This window comes from Salmo trutta, chromosome 18, assembly GCF_901001165.1.
Source record: "Salmo trutta chromosome 18, fSalTru1.1, whole genome shotgun sequence".
Lineage (NCBI taxonomy): Eukaryota > Metazoa > Chordata > Actinopteri > Salmoniformes > Salmonidae > Salmo > Salmo trutta.
In genome coordinates, this window is record NC_042974.1 from 16,846,515 (window position 1) to 16,868,039 (window position 21,525).

Sequence of the window (21,525 nt, forward strand, 5' to 3'; positions counted from 1 at the left end):
GCTGAAATGAAAGCCATCCTCTCTTAGGGAATGCTGCTTTTTAGTTAGCTTTGCAACAGTATCAAAAAGAAATTTTGGATTGTTCTTATTTTCCTCAATTAAGTTGGAAAAATAGGATGATCGAGCAGCAGTGAGGGCTCTTCGATACTGCACGGTACTGTCTTTCCAAGCTAGTCGGAAGACTTCCAGTTTGGTGTGGCGCCATTTCCGTTCCAATTTTCTTGAAGCTTGCTTCAGAGCTTGTGTATTTTCTGTATACCAGGGAGCTAGTTTCTTATGACAGATGTTTTTAGTTTTTAGGGGTGCAACTGCATCTAGGGTATTGCGCAAGTTTAATTTGAGTTCCTCGGTTAGGTGGTTAACTGATTTTTGTCCTCTGACGTCCTTGGGTAGGCAGAGGGAGTCTGGAAGGGCATCAGGGAATCTTTGGGTTGTCTGAGAATTTCTAGCACGACTTTTAATGCTCCTTGGTTGGGGTCTGAGCAGATTATTTGTTGCAATTGCAAACGCAATAAAATGGTGGTCCGATAATCCAGGATTATGAGGAAAAACATTAAGATCCATAACATTTATTCCATGGGACAAAACTAGGTCCAGAGTATGACTGTGGCAGTGAGTAGGTCCAGAGACATGTTGGACAAAACCCACTGAGTTGATGATGGCTCCGAAAGCCTTTTGGAGTGGGTCTGTGGACTTTTCCATGTGAATGTTAAAGTCACCAAAAATTTGAATATTATCTGCTATAACTACAAGATCCGATAGGAATTCAGGGAACTCAGTGAGAAACACTGCATATGGCCCAGGAGGCCTGTAAACAGAAGCTATAAAAAGTGATTGAGTAGGCTGCATAGATTTCATGACTAGAAGCTCAAAAGACGAAAACGTCATTGTTTTTTTTTTGTAAATTGAAATTTGCTATCATAAATGTTTGCAACACCTCCGCCTTTGCCGGATGCACGGGGGGTATGGTCACTAGTGTAACCAGGGGGTGAGGCCTCATTTAACACAGTAAATTCATCAGGCTTAAGCCATGTTTCAGTCAGGCCAATCACATCAAGATTATGATCAGTGATTAGTTCATTGACTATAACTGCCTTTGAAGTGAGGGATCTAACATTAAGTAACCCAATTTTGAGATGTGAGGTATCACAATCTCTTTCAATAATGGCAGGAATGGAGGAGGTCTTTATACTAGTGAGATTGCTAAAGCGAACACCGCCATCTTTAATTTTGCCCAACCTAGATCGAGGCACAGACACGGTCTCAATGGGGAAAGCTGAGCTGACTACACTGACTGTGCTAGTGGCAGACTCCACTAAGCTGGCAGGCTGGCTAACAGCCTGCTGCCTGGCCTGCACCCTATCTCATTGTGGAGCTAGAGGAGTTAGAGCCCTGTCTATGTTCGTAGATAAGATGAGAACACCCAGCTAGGATGGAGTCCGTCACTCCTCAACAGGCCAGGCTTGGTCCTGTTTGTGGGTGAGTTCCAGAAAGAGGGCCAATTATCTCCAAATTCTATCTTTTGGGAGGGGCAGAACACAGTTTTCAACCAGCGATTGAGTTGTGAGACTCTGCTGTAGAGCTCATCACTCCCCCTAACTGGGAGGGGGCCAGAGACAATTAATCGATGCCGACACATCTTTTTAGCTGATTTACACGCTGAAGCTATGTTGCGCTTGGTGACCTCTGACTGTTTCATCCTAACATCGTTGGTGCCGACGTGGATAACAATATCTCAATACTCTCTACACTCGCCAGTTTTAGCTTTAGCCAGCACCGTCTTTAGATTAGCCTTAACGTCGGTAGCCCTGCCCCCTGGTAAACAGTGAATGATCGCTGGATGATTAGTTTTTAGTCTAATACTGCGGGTAATGGAGTCGCCAATGACTAGGGTTTTCAATTTGTCAGAGCTAATGGTGGGATCCTTCGGCGTCTCAGACCCCACAACGGGAGGAGTAGAGACCAGAGAAGTTTCGGCCTCCGACTCCGACTCGCTTAATGGGGAGAACCGGTTGAAAGTTTCTGTCGGCTGAATAAGCGACACCGGTTGAGCATTCCTACAGCGTTTCCCTCCAGAAGCCATGAGAAAGTTGTCCGGCTGCGGGGACTGTGCGAGGAGGTTTATACTAATGTTACTGTCTGTACTTACTGGTGGCACAGACGCTGTTTCATCCTTTCCTACACTGAAATTACCCTTGCCTAACGATTGCATCTGAAGCTGGGCTTGCAGCACAGCTATCCTTGCCGTAAGGCGATCGTTCTCCTGTATATTATAAGTACAACGACTGCAATTAGAAGGCATCATGTTAATGTTACCTAGCTTCGGCTGTTTGAAGTCCTGACGAACCATGTCCAGATAAAACCTCCGGGGTGAAAAAGTTGAGTGAGGGAAAAACTAAAAATATACGGTAATGAAAAAGTAAAAACCGGAGACGGCGTCTCCAGACTCTGTCACGTCTGTCACGTGCTCAGTGTGAACCTGCTTTCATCTGTGAAGAGCACAGGGCGCCAGTGGCGAATTTGCCAATCTTGGTGTTCTCTGGCAAATGCCAAACGTCCTGCACGGTGTTGGGCTGTAAGCACAACCCCCACCTGTGGACGTCGGGCCCTCATACCACCCTCATGGAGTCTGTTTCTGACCGTTTGAGCAGACACATGCACATTTGTGGCCTGCTGGAGGTCATTTTGCAGGGCTCTGGCAGTGCTCCTCCTGCTCCTCCTTGCACAAAGGTGGAGGTAGTGGTCCTGCTGCTGGGTTGTTGCCCTCCTACGGCCTCCTCCACGTCTCCTGATGTACTGGCCTGTCTCCTGGTAGCGCCTCCATGCTCTGGACACTACGCTGACAGACACAGCAAACCTTCTTGCCACAGCTCGCATTGATGTGCCATCCTGGATGAGCTGCACTACCTGAGCCACTTGTGTGGGTTGTAGACTCCGTTTCATGCTACCACTAGAGTGAAAGCACCGCCAGCATTCAAAAGTGACCCAAACATCAGCCAGGAAGCATAGGAACTGAGAAGTGGTCTGTGGTCACCACCTGCAGAACCACTCCTTTATTGGGGGTGTCTTGCTTATTGCCTATAATTTCCACCTGTTGTCTATTCCATTTGCACAACAGCATGTGAAATGTATTGTCAATCAGTGTTGCTTCCTAAGTGGACAGTTTGATTTCACAGAAGTGTGATTGACTTGGAGTTACATTGTGTTGTTTAAGTGTTCCCTTTATTTTTTTGAGCAGTGTATTTATCTAATTTCAGCGGTATGATCAAACTCATAAATCATGTAGTACAATCTTCCTTTTCCCACTGTTTGATTAATGTGGTGGTTCTGGATTCTAATTAGTCTGATATGTTACCATGGGAACTGGGAATAGGTGTTGCGTGCTTTCTCTCATTTTGCTTTTAATGGGAAGACAGGAAATGATGTCATAGGTAGCACCAGACTTCTGAGATGCAGGGCTCAGACAGACGGTCAGACAGACAGTTAGACATCTTCCCCTCCATCCCTCCCTCCCTCTCTCCCTCCTTTCTTCCTCCTGTCTGTTTCCCTGTAGACTCACTGCTCTTAATCTCTGCTTGAATTAAACTAATTAAACTCAGTGTCTCACAGCCTAGTTGTCCAAAACTGAATTAAGACCTCTTGTGACCTGTCCTCCTCGACCAAAACAGGCATGGTATCAGGAAATAAAGGTTGACTGGGGTTAAGCTTTCAACAAGAAGGCCTTTTAATATTGAGTTTAAACGTTGTGTGCACACATCCAGCTACTGAATGCATGACAAATTCCTGTACAAGGTCAAATACATGAACTGAACTGAACTTAAAGCTACAATATGCAACAATTTGGGCGACCCAACCAAATTCTCATATAAATATGAGTTATAGGTCTTTCATTCCCATCTAAGAATCGGTAGATCTGTTCTATGTTTGCTTTTTCTTTGCTTCCCATTCTGAAGTTTTATTTGTGTGTCTTTTACTTTCTGTTTTGTACACCAGCTTCAAACAGCTGAATATACAATATTTTTGGTTATGGAAAATATATAGTACCAGCCAAAAGTTTGGACACCTACTCGTTCAAGGGTTTTTCTTTATTTTTACTATTTTCTACATTTTAGAATAATAATGAATACATACAAATTATGAAATAACACATGGAATCAATCATGTAGTAACTAAAAAAGTGTTAAACAAATCAAAGTATATTTTATATTTGAGATTCTTCAAAGTAGCCACCCTTTGCCTTGATGGCAGCTTTGCACACTCTTATCATTCTCTCAACCAACTTCACCTGGAATGCTTTTCCAACAGTCTTGAAGGAATTCCCACATATGCTGAGTACTTTTTGGCTGCTTTTCCTTCACTCTGCAGTCCAACTCATCCCAAACCATCTCATTTGGGTTGAGGTCGGGTGACTGTGGAGGCCAGGTCATCTGATGCAGCACTCCATCACTTCCCTTCTTGGTCAAATAGCCCTTACACAGCCTGGAGGTGTGTTGGGTCACTGTCCTGTTGAAAAACAAATGATAGTCCCACTAAGCGCGAACCAGATGGGATGGTGTGTCGCTGCAGAATGCTGTGGTAGCCATGCTGGTTAAGTGTGCCTTGAATTCTAAATACATCACATACAGTGTCACCAGCAAAGCACCCCCACACCATCACACCTCTTCCATGCTTCACGGTGGGAACCACACATGCCAAGATCATCCTACTCTGCATCTCACAAAGACACGGCAGTTGGAATCCAAAATCTCACATTTGGACTCAAAGGACAGATTTCCGCCAGGCTATTGTCCATTGCTTGTGTTTCTTGGCCCAAGCAAGTCTCTTCTTATTATTGGGGTCATTTAGTAGTGGTTTCTTTGCAGCAATTCAACCATAACGGCCTGATTCATACAGTTTCCTCTGAATAGTTGATGTTGAGATGTCTGTTACTTGAACTTTGTGAAGCATTTATTTGAGCTGCAATTTCTAAGGCTGGTAGCTCTAATGAACTTATCCTCTGCAGCAGAGGTAAATCTGGATCTTCCTTTCCTGTGGCGGTCCTCATGAGATCCAGTTTCATCATAGCGCTTGATGGTTTTTGCAACTGCACTTTTCTCTTCATTGCTGTTCAAGGCTATTCAATGCTATTCAAGGCTGTTCAATGCTGTTCAAGGCTAGGCAATGCTGTTCAATGCTCTTCAATGCTCTTCAATGCGTTTCAATGCCGTTCAATGCCCTTCAATGCCGTTCAATGCCCATCAATGCCGTTCAATTCTCTTTAATGCCGTTCAATGCCGTTCAATGCCCTTCAAATTCCTTAAATGCCGTTCAATGTTGTTCAATGGCCTTCAATGCTCTTCAATGCCATTCAATACCCTTCAATGCTCTTCAATGATGTTCAATGCCGTTCAATTCCCTTCAATGCTCTTCAATACCGTTCAATGCCGTTCAGTGCCGTTCAATGCCCTTCAATGCTGTTTGGTATTGACACTATTGTTCTCCAACTCAAACTGAAAACTGTGATTGTGTGTGTGTGTGTGTGCGTGCGTGCGTGCGTGCGTGCGTGCGTGCGTGCGTGCGTGTGTGTGTGTGTGTGTGTGTGTGTGTGTGTGTGTGTGTGTAGGTTGTGGGAAGACCTTCACTATGTTAGGGACGGACAGAGAACCGGGGATCTACGTACACACTCTAAATGACCTGTTCAAAGCCATCGAGGAGACCAGCGATGACATGCAGTACAACATCTTCATGTCATACCTGGAGGTGAGAATACATACTGTCTCTGTTTGCATCCCAGGTTGAACCCTATTCCCTATATACAGTGAGGGAAAAAAGTATTTGATCCCCTGCTGATTTTGTACTTTTGCCCACTGACAAAGAAATGATCAGTCTATAATTTTAATGGTAGGTTTATTTGAACAGTGAGAGACAGAATAACAACAAAAAATTCAGAAAAACGTTATAAATTGATTTGCATTTTAATGAGGTAAAATGGGAATAGGGTGCTATTTTGGGACACAACCTGTGTCTTTGTTTGTTTCTCTTTGGAATACCCTGACAACATGTCTTATGAAGAAGGTACAGTGATGCCGAAACGTTGGTGATTTACCCAATAAATTACTGGGAGTTTATTTATATATGACCCACAAGGCTTTCAGTTCAGCTAAAGTCACCAACAGTGATGTAGTCACCGTATAGTATTCTAACTTAGAGCCACAACTGTGTTTCTCTTTATTCAATGGTTCAGGGTAATAGTCATGTAGATGAAAGTGTCAACAAACTATGACAACCGTTTCTGATAAGACTAAAACAATATAACCACTGACTGAGGTCAATAGTGGCAGTGTTTGCTGGAAAATAGACAATGATGGACTTGTTGGTAGAGTGGTTGGCTGAGAGATTATCTGTGTGGCCGTGTGATAGGATAATAAAGTTCTGATAAAAGATAGTGGTCGGTCCGTGTCTGTGTGTCTGTGTGCCTGTGTGCCTATGTGCCTGTGTGTCTGTGTGCCTGTGTGTCTGTGTGGACTAGTCAGATATTGACACTGATTGCTATGCTACAAACTACCAACAGAGCCATATATATATATATATATATATATATATATATATACACACACAATGTCAAAGCCCTTGATATTGGAACCTAAAAAGGATGTCCATCTGTTTGAGAGAGCCTCTAAACAAATTACAACAGCATCCTTTCTTGTACCACATATCACATTGACTCCCTATCTCTTTGATTCAGATTGATTTACACTGCTTTGTCAGTATTTGAAAGTGGTTCATTTTGTCGGCAAGCTTAGCTTAACATTGTGCTTATTTTGTATGATTAATTCCCAATTTCTTTCCAAGAACAATCATCATAATGAAAAGACACCTTGACAAGGAGTGATGCGATGGTAGCAACCTTCATGATTATGGTTGATAACATAATGGTATTCCTTCTAAGCAAACAGTGACGCATGCAGAGATTCACTCTAAGTTGTTCATCCTGTTTTCATTTGGCAGAAAGACAGAAAGAGACAGATGATAGAAAGCTCTTTATTAAAAAGACCAAAAATGGAAAGAACACTCAATCAGCCAAAGACGTCCAGCAGATAAATATTTCTAGAGTAGAATTAGCAACAGCTAGTGTCCTTGTGTTTGGAAGAAATTAGCATTGATTACAGAATGCATAAGACATAGAAATGACATAATGCCATTGATTTGAAGTTTGACACTTGCCATCTTATGATTCAACTACTAGCTATTCTATAAACTATTCTGTAAGCTATTATTCTACAAGATATTCTTCTATATGCTATTATTCTACAAGCTATTCTATAAGCTATTATTCTACAAGCTATTCTACAAGTTATCTTTAAGCTATTATATAAGCTATTATTCTACAAGCTATTCTATAAGCTATTATTCTACAAGCTGTTCTACTACAAGCTATTCTATAAGCTATTCTATAAGCTATTATTCTACAAGCTATTCTGTAAGCTATTCTATAAGCTATTATTCTACAAGCTATTCTTCTACAAACTATTCTTCTACAAGCTATTCTATAAGCTATTCATCTACAAGTTATTTTACAAGCTATTCTACAAGCTATTCTACTACAAGCTATTCCACAAGCTATTCTACTACAAGCTATTCTATTACACGCTATTCTACAAGCTATTCTACGACAAACTATTCTATTAAAAGCTATTCTAGTACAAGCTATTATATAAGTTATTATGTAAGCTATTATTCTATAAGCTATTATTCTACAAGCTATTATTCTACAAACTATTCTTCTTCAAGCTATTTTTCTACAAGTTATTCTACAAGCTGTTCTTCTATGCGTTTTTCTACAAGCTATTCTTCTACAAGCTATTCTACAAGCTATTCTACTACAAGCTATTCTACAAGCTATTCCACTACAAGCTATTCTACTACAAGCGATTCTACTACAAGCTATTCTACTGCAAGCTATTCTTCTACAAGCTATTCTACTACTTGATATTCTATAAGCTATTATTCTACAAGCTATTCTACAAGCTATTCTATAAGCTATTCTATTAACTTGTATTCTACAAGCTATTCTGCAAGCTATTCTATAAGCTATTATTCTACAAGCTATTCCACTACAAGCTATTCTATAAGTTATTATATAAGCTATTATTCCACAAGCTATTCGATAAGCTATTCTATAAGCTTTTATTCTACAAGCTATTCTATAAACTATTCTACAAGCTATTCCATAAGCTAATATTCTACAAGCTATTCTATAAGCTATTATTCTACAAGCTATTCCACTACAAGCTATTCTATAAGCTATTCTATAAGCTAATATTCTACAAGCTATTCTATAAGCTATTCTTTTACAAGCTATTCTACTACAAGCTATTCAATAAGCTATTCATTAAGCTATTATTCTGCAAGCTATTCTACAAGCTATTCAATAAGATATTCTATAAGCTATTTTTCTACAAGCTATTCTTCTACAAACTATTCTTCTACAAGCTGTTCTATAAGGTGCTCTACAAGCTATTCTTCTACAAGCTATTCTACAAGCTATTCTACTACAAGATATTATACAAGCTATTCTACTACAAACTATTCTACAAGCTATTCTATAAGATATTCTATAAGCTATTTTTCTAAAAGCTATTATTCTACAAACTATTCTTCTACAAGCTATTCTATAAGCTATTCGACAAGCTATTCTTCTGCAAGTTCTTCTACAAGCTATTCTACAAGTTATTCTTTTACAAGTTATTCTACAAGCTATTCTACAAGCTATTCTACTACAAGCTATTATACAAGCTATTCTACTACAAGCTATTCAACTACAAGCTATTATACAAGCTATTCTACAAGCTTTTATTCTGCAAGCTATTAGCAAACTTTTCTACAAGCTATACTACAAGCTATTCTACAAGCTATTATTCTACAAGCTATTGTAATCGGCCTGTGTGTAGCTGGTGTAGAGGAGTCAGGTGCAGGACAGCAGAAATGAGTAAGGAAGTACTTTACTCAAAGAATCAATAAATACAACACAATAAACTAGCCAACAATAATGGACCGTATACATACAAACAATCACTCACAAAAACCATGGGGGAACAGAGGGTTAAATAATGAACAAGTAATTGGGGAATTGAAACCAGGTGTGTAAAACAAAGACAAAACAAATGGAAAATGAAAAGTGGATCGGCGATGGCTCGAAGGCTGGTGACGTCCACGGGCCGAACGCCGACCAAACAAGGAGAGGGACCGACTTCGGCGGAAGTCTTGACAGCTATTCTACAAGCTATTCTTCTACAAGCTATTCTACAAGCTATTCTACCAGAAGCTATTCTACCACAAGCTATTCTACTACAAGTTATTCTACAAGCTATTCTACTACAGGTTTTTCTACAAGCTATTCTACTGCAAGCTATTCAACTACAAGCTATTATACAAGCTATTCTACAAGCTTTTATTCTACAAGCTATTAACAAACTATTCTACACGCTATACTACAAGCTATTCTACAAGCAATTTTTCTAAAAGCTATTCTACAAGCTGTTCTTCTACCATCTATTCTACAAACTATTCTTCTTCAAGCTATTATACTACTAGCTATTCTACAAACTATTATTCTGCAATCTGTTCTACAAGCTATTATTCTACAAGCTATTCTACTACAACCTATTCTATAAGCTGTTCTATAAGCTATTATTCTATAAGCTATTCTACAAGCTATTCTATAAGCTATTATTCTACAAGCTATTCTATTACAAGCTATTCCACTACAAGCTATTCTATAAGCTATTCTATAAGCTAATATTCTACAAGCTATTATATAAGCTATTATTCTACAAGCTATTCTACTACAAGCTATTCTATAAGCTATTCATTAAGCTATTATTCTGCAAGTTATTCTACAAGCTATTCTATAAGCTCTTCATCTACAAGCTATTCAATAAGATATTGTATAAGCTATTTTTCTACAAGCTATTCTTCTACAAACTATTCTTCTACAAGCTGTTCTATAAGCTGCTCTACAAGCTATTCTACAAGCTATTCTACTACAAGCTATTCTACAAGCTATTCTACTACACACTATTCTACAAGCTATTCTACGACAAGCTATTCTACTACAAGCTATTCTAGTACTAGCTATTATATAATCTATTATATAATCTATTCTACAAGCTATTATTCTACAAGCTATTCTATTACAAGCTATTCTACTACAAACTATTATTCTACAAGCTATTCTAAAAGCTATTCTACAAGCTATTATTCCACAAACTACTCTTCTTCAAGCTATTCTACAAGCTTTTCTACAAGCTATTATTCTACTAGTTATTCTACAAGCTATTCCACTACAAGCTATTCTATAAGCTATTATTCTACATGCAATTCTATAAGCTATTCTATAAGCTTTTATTCTACAAGCTATTCTACAAGCTATTCTACAAACAATTATTCTACAAGCTATTCTACTACAAGCTATTCTACTACAAGCTATTCTACAAGCTATTCCAGTACAAGCTATTCTACTACAAGCTATTCTTCTACATGCTATTCTACAAGCTATTCTACCAGAAGCTATTGTACCACAAGCTATTCGACTACAAGTTATTCTACAAGCCATTCTACTACAGGTTATTCTACAAGCTATTCTACTACAAGCTATTCAACTACAAGCTATTATACAAGCTATTCAACAAGCTTTTATTCTACAAGCTATTAACAAACAATTCTACAAGCTATTCTACAAGCTATTATTCTACAAGCTATTCTACAAGCTTTTCTTCTACAAGCTATCCCACAAGCTATTCTTCTTCAAGCTATTATACTACAAGCTAATTTACAAGCTATTATTCTGCAATCTATTCTACAAACTATTATTCTACAAGCTATTTTACTACAAGTTATTCTTCAAGCAATTCTACAAGCTATTATACTCCAAGCTATTATTCTACAAACTATTCTATAAGCTATTCTATAAGCTATTATTCTACAAGCTATTCTACAAGCTATTCTATAAGCTACTATTCTACACGCTATTACACTACAAACTATTCTACAAGCTATTCTATAAGCTATTATTCTACCATCTATTCAACAAGCTATTCTATAAGCTATTCTACAAGCTATTCTACACGCTAATATTCTGCAAGCTATTCTACTACTAGCTATTCTGCTACAAGCTATTTTACAATCTATTCCACAAGCTATTATTCTACACGCTTTTCTGCTACAAGCTTTTATTCTACAAGCTATATTTCTAGAAGATATTCTTCTACAAGCTATTCTTTAAGCTATTCTGCAAGCTATTCTACTACAAGTTATTCTACAAGCCTTTCTATAAGTTATTCTACAAGCTAATCTACTTCAAGCTATTATATATCAAGATATTCTATGAGCTATTCTACAAGATATTCTACTACTAGCTATTCTACTACAGGCTATAGCTTCTACAAGCTATTCTACTACAAGCTATTCTACAAGCTATTCTTGTACAAGCTATTCTACTGCAAACTATTCTACAAGCTGATCTTCTACAAGCTATTCTACTACAAGATATTTTACTACAAGCTATTCTATAAGCTATTATGCAAGCTATTCTACAAGGTATTATTCTACAAGCCATTCTACTACTAGCTATTCTACTACAAGCTGTTCTACTACAAGCTATTCTATAAGCTATTATGCAAGCTATTCTACAAGCTATTGTTCTACAAGCTATTCTACTACTAGATATTCTACTACAAGCTATTCTACAAGCTATTCCACATGTTATTCTTCTACAAGTTATTCTACAAGCTTTTCTAATACTAGCTATTCTAAAAGCTATTATTCTACAAGCTATTCTACTACAAGCTATTCTACTACAAGCTATTCTACTACTAGCTATTCTACTACTAGCTATTCTACTACTAGCTATTCCACATGTTATTCTTCTACAAGCTTTTCTAATACTAGCTATTCTAAAAGCTATTCTAAAAGCTATTATTCTACAAGCTATTCTACTACAAGCTATTCTACAACAAGCTATTCAACTACAGGTTATTCTACAAGCTATTCTAATACAAAATATTTTACTGCAAGTTCTTCTACAAGCTATTCTAATACAAGCTGTTCTACAAGCTATTCTACTACAAGCTATTCTTCTACAAGCTCTTCTACTACAATCTGTTCTTCTTCAAGCTATACTACAAGCTATTCTACTACAAGCTATTCTACAAGCTATTCTACTACAAGCTATTCTTCTACAAGCTATTCTACTACATGCTATTATTCTACAAGCTATTCTACAAGGTATTCTGCAAGCTATTCTACAAGCTATTATTCTATGACAAGCTGTTATCCTACAAGCTCTTCTACAAGGTATTCTACTACAAGCTATTCTACTACAAGCTATTCTACAAGCCATTCTGCAAGCTATTCTACAAGCTATTGTCCTACAAGATATTCTACAAGCTATTCTTCTACAAGCTATTCTACTACAAGCTATTTTTCTACTAGCTATTCTACAAGCTTTTCTGCAAGCTATTCTACAAGCTATTATTCTACAAGCTATTATCCTACAAGCTGTTCTACAAGCTATTCTTCTACAAGCTATTTTCCTACAAGCTATTCTACCACAAGTTATTCTACTACAAGTTATTCTACAAGCTATTCTACTACAAGCTGTTGTCACGCCCTGACCATAGAGAGTCCTTTGTTCTCTATGGTCTTTAGGTCAGAGCGTGACTAGTGGGGTGTTCTAGTCAGTCTATTTCTATGTTGGTGAGTTGTATGGTTCCCAATTAGAGGCAGCTGGTAATCGTTGCCTCTAATTGGGAATCATATTTAGGAAGCCCTTTCTCCCACGTGCTTTGTGGGATATTGTTTTGTGTATGTGCTTATTGCACCAGTTAGGTCACGTTTCGTTGTTTGTTTATTGTTTTGTGGAAGTTTCACTGTATATTAAAGATGTGGAACTCTAATCACGCTGCGCCTTGGTCCGTCTTTCCTCACGATCGCAACAGCTGTTCAGCTACAAGCTGTTCTGCAAGCTATTATTCTTCAAGCTATTCTACTCAAGCTATTCTACAAGCTTTTCCACAAGCTATTCTTCTACAAGTTATTCTACAAGCTATTCTACAACAAGCTATTCTATGAGCTATTCTACAAGCTATTCTACTACTAGCTATTCTACAAGCTATTATTCTACAAGCTATTCTACTACAGGCTATTATTCTACCAGCTATTCTACTTCAAGCTATTATACTACAAGTTATTCTACAAGCTATTCAACTACAAGTTATTCTATATGCTTTTCTACAAGCTATTCTTCTTCAAGCTATTCTACTACAAGTTATTCTAAAATATATTATTCTACAAAGCTATTCTACAAGATATTCTACTACAAGCAATTCTACTACAAGCTATTCTACAAGCTACTCTACTACAAGCTATTCCAAGGCAGTTAACCCACTGTTCCTAGGCCGTCATTGAAAATAAGAATTTGTTCTTAACTGACTTGCCTAGTTAAATAAAGGTAAAACAGTTTTTTTATTAAAATAATTCTACAAGCTATTCTACAAGCTTTTCTTCTACAAGCTATTCTTCTACAAGCTATTCTTCTATAAGCTATTCTACAAGCTATTCTGCAAGCTATTCTACAAGCTATTCTACAAGCTATTCTTCTTCAAGCTATTCTACAAGCTATTCTTCAAGCTATTCGACAAGCTATTGTTCTACAAGCTATTCAATTACAAGCTATTCTACAAGCTATTCTACTACAAGCTATTAAACAAGCAATTCAGCCAGCTATATTACTAGAAGCTATTATTCTGGTAGCTATTCTGCAATCTATTCTTCGACAAGCTGTTCTTCGACAAGCTATTCTTCTACAAGCTATTCTTCTACAAGCTATTATTCTGCCAGTTATTATTCTACAAGCTCTTCTACAAGCTATTCTTCTACAATATATTCTGCAAGCTATTCTACAAGATATTATACAATGTAATTTACATGCTTAAGAATAGAATAATTTATTGGATATAATAATTCCTTGAATATAAGAAATCCATGGATGTTGAGCTTCGGAGATGTGATTTGGAACCTAATGACCCATTCCCTGTTCCCAGATCTACAACGAGATGATCCGGGACCTTCTCAACCCATCCTCTGGGTTCCTGGACCTGAGAGAGGATTCTAAAGGAGAGATCCAGGTGGCTGGCATCACAGAGGTCTGCACTATCAACGCCCGAGAGGTGAGAGGTCACATCTGGCCACACTAACTCCATGCTTTACAAGATCAAAGAGCTTGTAAGCAAGCATTTCACGCTAAAGTCTACAACTGTTGTATTCAGCGCATGTGACAAATAATATTTGATTTGATCACATACTATACATAAAACACATACAGTACCAGTCAAAAGTTCGGACACATCTACTCATTCAAGGGCTTTCTTTATTTTTACTATTTTCTACATTGTTGAATAACAATAACATCAAAATCACATATGGAATCATGTAGTAACCGAAAAGTGTTAAACAAATCAAAATATATTTTAGATTTCAGATTCTTCAAAGTAGCCACCCTTTGCCTTGATGACAGCTTTCCACACTCTTTGCATTCTCTCAACCAGCTTCATTAGGAATGCTTTTCCAATAGCCTTGAACGAGTTCCCACATATGCTGAGCACTTGTTGGCTGCTTTTCCGTCAAACTCATCCCAAACCATCTCAATTGGGTTGAGGTCGGGTGATTGTGGAGGACCAGGTCATCTGATGCAGCCCTCCATCACTCTCCTTCTTGGTCAAATAGCCCTTACACAGCCTGGAGGTGTGCTGGGTCATTGCCTTGTTTAAAAACAAATTATAGTCCCATTAAGCGCGAACCAGATGGGATGACTTATCGCTGCAGAATGCTGTGGGAGCCATGCTGGTTAACTGGGCCTTGAATTCTAAATAAATCACAAACGGTGCCACCAGCAAGGCACAATCACACCTCCTCCTCCATGCTTCACGGTGGGACCCACACATGCGGAGATCATCCGTTCACCCACTCTACGTCTCACAAAGGCACAGCAGTTGGAACCAAAAATCGCAAATTTGGACTCATCAGACCAAAGGCCAGATTTCCACGGGTCTGATGTCCATTGCTTGTGTTTCTTGGCCCAAGCAAGTCTCTTCTTCTTATTGGTCTCCTTTAGTAGTGGTTTCTTTGTAGCAATTTGACCATGAAGGCCTGATTCACGCAGCCTCATCTGAACAGTTGATGTTGAGATGTCTGTTACTTGAACTCTGTAAAGCATTTTATTTGGGCTGCAATCTGAGGTGCAGTTAACTCTAATGAACTTATCCTCTGCATCAGAGGTAACTCTGGGTCTTCCTTTCCTGTGGTGATGCTCATGAGAGCCAGTTACACCATAGCCCTTGATGGTTTTTGCGACTGCACTTGAAGAAACGTTTTTCAAATGTTCCGGATTGACTGACCTTCATGTCTCAAAGCTATGATGGACTGTCGTTTCTCTTTGCTTATTTGAGCTGTTCTTGCCATATTATGGACTTGGTATTTACCAAATAGGGCTATCTTCTGTATTCCAACCCTACCTTGTCACAACACAACTGATTGGCTCAAACACATTAAGAATTAACTTTTAACAATGCACACTTGTTAATTGAAATGCATTCCAGGTGATTACCTCATGAAGCTGGTTGAGAGAATGCCAAGAGTGTGCAAAGCTGTCATCAAGGCAAACCCTTGAATGAGTATGTGTGTCCAAACCTTTGACTGGTACTGTAAATACAAACTATACATTGTTATCTAAATACGTATATTGTATATTATGAAGCCTACATAACATATCTATAAGCACTTCATATTAGAGCTACATAGAGCTACATAGAGCTTTATGACTGTGTTCCTGCCAGATCATGGAGCTGCTGATGAAGGGTAATAAGCAGCGTACCCAGGAGCCCACGGCAGCCAACCAGACTTCGTCCCGGTCCCATGCCGTGCTGCAGGTGTCGGTCAGGCAGACGAGCCGCTGTCGAGACCTTCTACAGGAAGTCCGCTTCGCACGCCTCTTCATGATCGACCTTGCCGGCTCAGAACGAGCCTCACAGGTGCGGAACACTATGTGTATGTAGGGGTGTGTGTGTGTGTGTGTGTGTGTGTGTATATGTGTGTGTGTGTGTGTGTGTGTGTAGGGGTGTGTGCGTGCATTTGTGTATTTGTATGTAAACATGACTGTTTCAGTTTTTTCACTTCTTGTCTGTTACTTGTGTCCATGACATAACATCACAGTCTCCTTCCAGACATTCCAGTGTGTGTGTGTGTGTGTGTGTGTGTGTGTGTGTGTGTGTGTGTGTGTGTGTGTGTGTGTGTGTGTGTGTGTGTGTGTGTGTGTGTGTGTGTGTGTGTGTGTTTGGGGGTGGGACTCTCTAAACCCTATATTTGTACTAAAACCCATAGGTCCCTAATCAGAAGTAGTGTACTATGTAGGGAACAGGGTTTATAGGACACTTTAATAAAGGCCCTTCACAGTGTAAGAACAATGGAAGGGGTTAATGTCCCTATAGTTGACCGTCTATCAGCGTCTTCTTTATGTCGGGGTTATAAACAATGACAAAATGGATGATATCATTGATTTTATTTAACATTTTTATTTAACATTTATTTAACTTGGCAAGTCAGTTAAGAACAAATTCTTATTTACAATGACGGCCTACCAAAAGACAAAAGGCCTCCTGCGGGGACAGGGGCCAGGGATAATTTTTTTTAAATAAAATACAATATAAATATAGGACAAAACACACATCACAACAAGTGAGACAACACAACACTACATAAAGAGAGACCTAAGACAACAACATAGCAAGGCAGCAACACATGACAACACAGCATGGTAGCAACACAACATAACAACAACATGGTAGCAGCACAAAACATGGTACAAACATTATTGGGCACAGTCAACAGCACAAAGGTCAATAAGGTAGAGACAACAATACATCACACAAAGCAGCCACAACTGTCAGTAAGAGTGTCCATGATTGAGTCTTTGAATGAAGAGATGGAGATAAAACTGTCCCGTTTGAGTGTTTGTTGCAGCTCGTTCCAGTCGCTAGCTGCAGTGAACTGAAAAGAGGAGCGACCCAGGGATGTGTGTGCTTTAGGGACCAGAATGTGACTGGCAGAACGGGTGTTGTATGTGGAGGATGAGGGCTGCAGTAGATATCTCAGATAGGGGGGAGTGAGGCCTAAGAGGGTTTTATAAATAAGCATCAGCCAGTGGGTCTTGCAACGGGTGTACAGAGATGACCAGTTTACAGAGGAGTATAGAGTGCAGTGATGTGTCCTATAAGGAGCATTGGTGGCAAATCTTATGGCCGAATGGTAAAGAACGTCTAGCCGCTCGAGAGCGCCCTTACCTGCCGATCTATAAATTATGTCTCCGTAATCTAGCATGGGTAGGATGGTCATCTGAATCAGGGTTAGTTTGGCAGCTGGGGTGAAAGAGGAGCGATTACGATAGAGGAAACCAAGTCTAGATTTAACTTTAGCTTGCAGCTTTGATATGTGCTGAGAGAAGAACAGTGCACCGTCTAGCCATACTCCCAAGTACATGTACGAGGTGACTACCTCAAGCTCTAAACCCTCAGAGGTAGTAAGCATCAGGGATAGTCGCTTTAGAAGGGGTGGGAGATGAGGATCAACCTTGGACTGGCAAGGAGGTATGGCTGAGTCAAATAGGAATCCTGACTTAATGAAGTGGTGATTAAAGAGCTCAGCCATGTGCTTCTTGTCAGTAACAACCACATCATCAACATTAAGGGACATGGGCAGCTGTGAGGAGGAGGGTTTATTCTCCAGGTCATTAACCGTTTTCTAGAACTTCTTGGGGTTAGACCCACAGAGAGAGAACTGCTCCTTAAAGTAACTAACTTTGGCCTTCCGGATAGCCTGAGTGCACTTATTTCTCATTTGCCTGAACGATAGCCAGTCAGCTTGCCTATGCGTGTGCCGAGCCTTTCGCCAAATGCAATTCTTGAGGTGGAGTAACTCTGCAAGATCATGGTCGAACCAGGGGCTGAACCTGTTTTTAATTATAATTTTCTTCATGGGGGGTGTTTGTTAACAACACCACTGAAAATATCAAAAAAGAAGGTCCAAGCGTCTTTGACAGAGGGGATCAAGCTGATTCTATACCATTTTACAGAAGCCAGTTCATGAAGGAAGGCTTGCTAATTAAAGTTTTTTAGCAAGCGTCTATGTGAATTCAGGACAGGTCGTTTCACTAGGCAGCCACTACGAACACAGGCTGTAAAACAGTGATCACTAATATCATTACAGAAAACACCAGACTGATACCTATCAGGATTATTTGTGAAGATAACATTGAGGAGAGTAGCCTTTTCTGGGTGTTTGGAGTCATACCTTGTGGGATTGGTGATAATCTGAGAACGATTTAGGGAGTCCCATTGCTTTAGTACTTGGTCAGGTGGTTTAAGCATGTCCCAGTTTAGGTCACCTAGCAGGACAACTTCAGACTTAGTGTAAGGGGCCAGGAGAGAGCTTAGGGCAGGTAGGGTACATGCCTGTGCTGATGGAGGACAATAGCACCCAGCAACAGTCAACAATGAGCTATTTGAAAGTTTAATGCATAAAACCAGCAAATCAAATTGTTTGTGGACAGACTTGGTGGAGACAACCGAGCACTGAAGGTGATCCTTGGTAAAGATTGCGAATCCATCACCTTTGGAAGATCAGTCTTGCCGAAAAAGGTTATAACCAGAAAGGTTAACATCAGTATTCAAAACACTCTTTCTTAACCACGTCTCAGTAATGACCAACACATCTGGATTGGAGCTGTGAACCCACACTTTCAATTGATCCATTTTAGGTAATAAGCTTCTAGTGTTAATGAGCAGAAAACCCAGGCTTTTACGAGAGCAGAAATCAGTGAAACAGATATCAGAGCACAAGTCAGAATTGGGACTAGCAACTGTAGATGGGCCAGGGTGTACATGTACATGCACATTTCCAGATATCATCAACAGTAATACAATCAAGGCACGGCAGAGGACAGGGAAAGCTCTGCAGTGTTGATTTATGACATCTGAATGTACATCAGATGACAACAAGATCATATTGTACAGCAATTTCATCAGGTAACATGAATACAAAGCCGGCGAGAGGTGGTTAGAATAGGATGGAAGGCCAAAAGTCTGTGTAGCCAATAGAGAGTCAAAGTTCCGAGTGTGGGAACAAACATAGTCTGTCCCACGGTTGGGTAAAGAAAGTTTGTAGTCAACAAAGTATGCAGCAGTCATGAGGCAAATAGCAAAATAGCAAAATGCACAAGAACATTTTTTTAAATATATAACGACTTGGGGCTAGCCATTGTAAGTTCAGATTCACTCGCCCCAACAGTGTGTGTGTGCTGGAGGCGAGCGAAAGCTCAGGATAGAGGGGTGAGTGTGGTGGAGGTACCTGTACCAGACAGGGGGAGACAGGCCAGGGCAGACGGTGAACAGATCAACAGGTGGAACCAAGCAGCAGTGCAGCAGGCAATGGGAGTAGGTGTCACACCCACTTGGGAGAAGCTTTTATTTCTGGAGGCAGGTTTCTTGTAGAAAATGCCAGTGAATGGTCTTTGAACAGCAGGAGGGGGCTTCAGATGGTGCTTCAAAGACTCCTGACACTTGTTGGGCCCAAAGGCCTTTTACTTCACACCTTAGTGCTAATTGAATTTGTATCTGGCTCAGTTCCAGGTTGGAATGGTGTCCTCAGGTCTCTGCTGTTTGTTGGTTAGAGCACCCTCCGTATAGCTTGGAAAAATAAAACCTTGGAAGCAGTAATCTCTCCAGTTAATTTTGGTCAAAATTAGGTTGTAGGTTTGTAGTTTTGATCTGGAGCGAAGGCCATGCTCTGGAGGGTAGCATCCTGCATATGTACCTGCCGGAAAATCCAAGTTTATCTAACTCCAAATCTATCCTTTTGTAAAAAACATGTTGAAAATGTGAGAGCTCACATTAAGCCGTGTCTCTCTCTCTGAGGGGGGTGTTGATATGGTGCTGTGACTTTACCGTGGCATCTATAGGACCGTTTTATGGTGCTAGTTACTTTTGTTGAATAGATTACAGTTGGAGTGACTCCGATACTGGCAACAGAATGTCATATACTGTCACAAACATCCCAAACTAGTTCACAAAAGACATTAGCTTCATCCCAAATGGCACCCTATTCCCTATAGTGCACTACTTTTGATCTATGGGTCAAAGGTAGTGCTCTATATAGGAAATAGGATGCCATTTGGGATGAAGCTAATGTCTTTTGTGAACTAGTTTGGGATGTTTGTGACAGTATATGACACAACAGTATTTACTATAAACCTTAAACCACTTAATGCTCTTGGTTCCTGGAGGGACATAGGGCCTGTACTAAAGTTATCCTCTTGGGGTCCCGTGTGGCTCAGTTGGTAGAGCATGGCGCTTGCAACGCCAGGGTTGTGGGTTCGATTCCCACGGGGGACCAGTACGGTTACAAAGAAATGTATGCATTCACTACTGTAAGTCGCTCTGGATAAGAGTGTCTGCTAAATGACTAAAATGTAAAATGTTGGTTCCTGGAGGAACATAGGGCCTGTACGAAAGTTATCTTCTTGGTTCCTGGAGGATCATAGGGCCTGTACGAAAGTTATCCTCTTGGTTCCTGGAGGAACATAGGGCCTGTACAAAAGTTATCTTCTTGGTTCCTGAAGGATCATAGGGCCTATACTAAAGTTATCCTCTTGGTTCCTGGATGAACATAGGGCCTGTACTAAAGTTACCCAATGTTGGGGAGGCAGCGTAGCCTAGTGGTTAGAGTGTTAGACTTGTAACTGAAAGGTTGCAAGATCAAATCCCTGAGCCGACAAGGTGCGAAATCTGTTGTTCTGCCCCTGAACAAGGCAGTTAACCCACTGTTCCTTGGTTGTCATTGAAAATAAGAATTTGTTCTTAACTGACTTGCCTAATTTAAAAAAATAGAACGTTGCTGTTCTTTTCACTTTTGGTATACTTAGAATTTCTCCTGTGAACTCTGAAGGCTTCATAATAGGTGTTTGCTTCTCATATTAGTTGCTGTGGTTACCTGTAGTCATTCTACTCTAGGCAAAGTGCTTAAAAACTTATTCAGGATCTGTGGGTCCCCCACAGGACGGTTGAGCTAACGTAGGCTAATGCGATTAGCATGACGTTGTAAGTAACACAAAAAATTCTCAGGACATAGACATATCTGATATGGGCAGAAATCTGAAATTCTTGTTACTCTAACTGCACTTTCCAATTTACAGTAGCTATTACAGTGAAATAATACCATGCTATTGTTTGAGTTTTGAACTTGAAAAGTTATTAATAAACAAATCAGGCGCATTTGGGCAGTCTTGATACAAAATTTTGAACAGAAATGCAATGGTTCATTGGATCAGTATAGAACTTTGCACATACACTGTTGCCATCTAGTGGCCAACATCTAAATTGCACCTGGGCTGGAATAATACATTATGGCATTTCTCTTGCATTTCAAAGATGATGGTAC

The 21,525-nt window shown here is 39.7% G+C and overlaps 1 protein-coding gene and 1 non-coding gene across 2 annotated transcripts in view; both read left to right on the forward strand.

Moving 5' to 3' along the window:
- The window catches only part of LOC115152884 (kinesin-like protein KIF19), a 98,375-nt gene that overhangs the window by 67,220 nt on the left and 9,630 nt on the right, over nt 1-21,525 (forward strand). Inside the window, exons 4-6 of the mRNA XM_029697784.1 lie at nt 5,603-5,739; nt 14,082-14,207; nt 15,873-16,067. Of these exons, the coding sequence (XP_029553644.1) occupies nt 5,603-5,739; nt 14,082-14,207; nt 15,873-16,067 (458 nt within the window). The remainder of the gene's footprint in view (nt 1-5,602; nt 5,740-14,081; nt 14,208-15,872; nt 16,068-21,525) is intronic.
- trnaa-ugc (transfer RNA alanine (anticodon UGC)) lies at nt 20,406-20,481 on the forward strand. The gene has a single exon. It is a non-coding gene; the product is annotated as a tRNA-Ala (tRNA).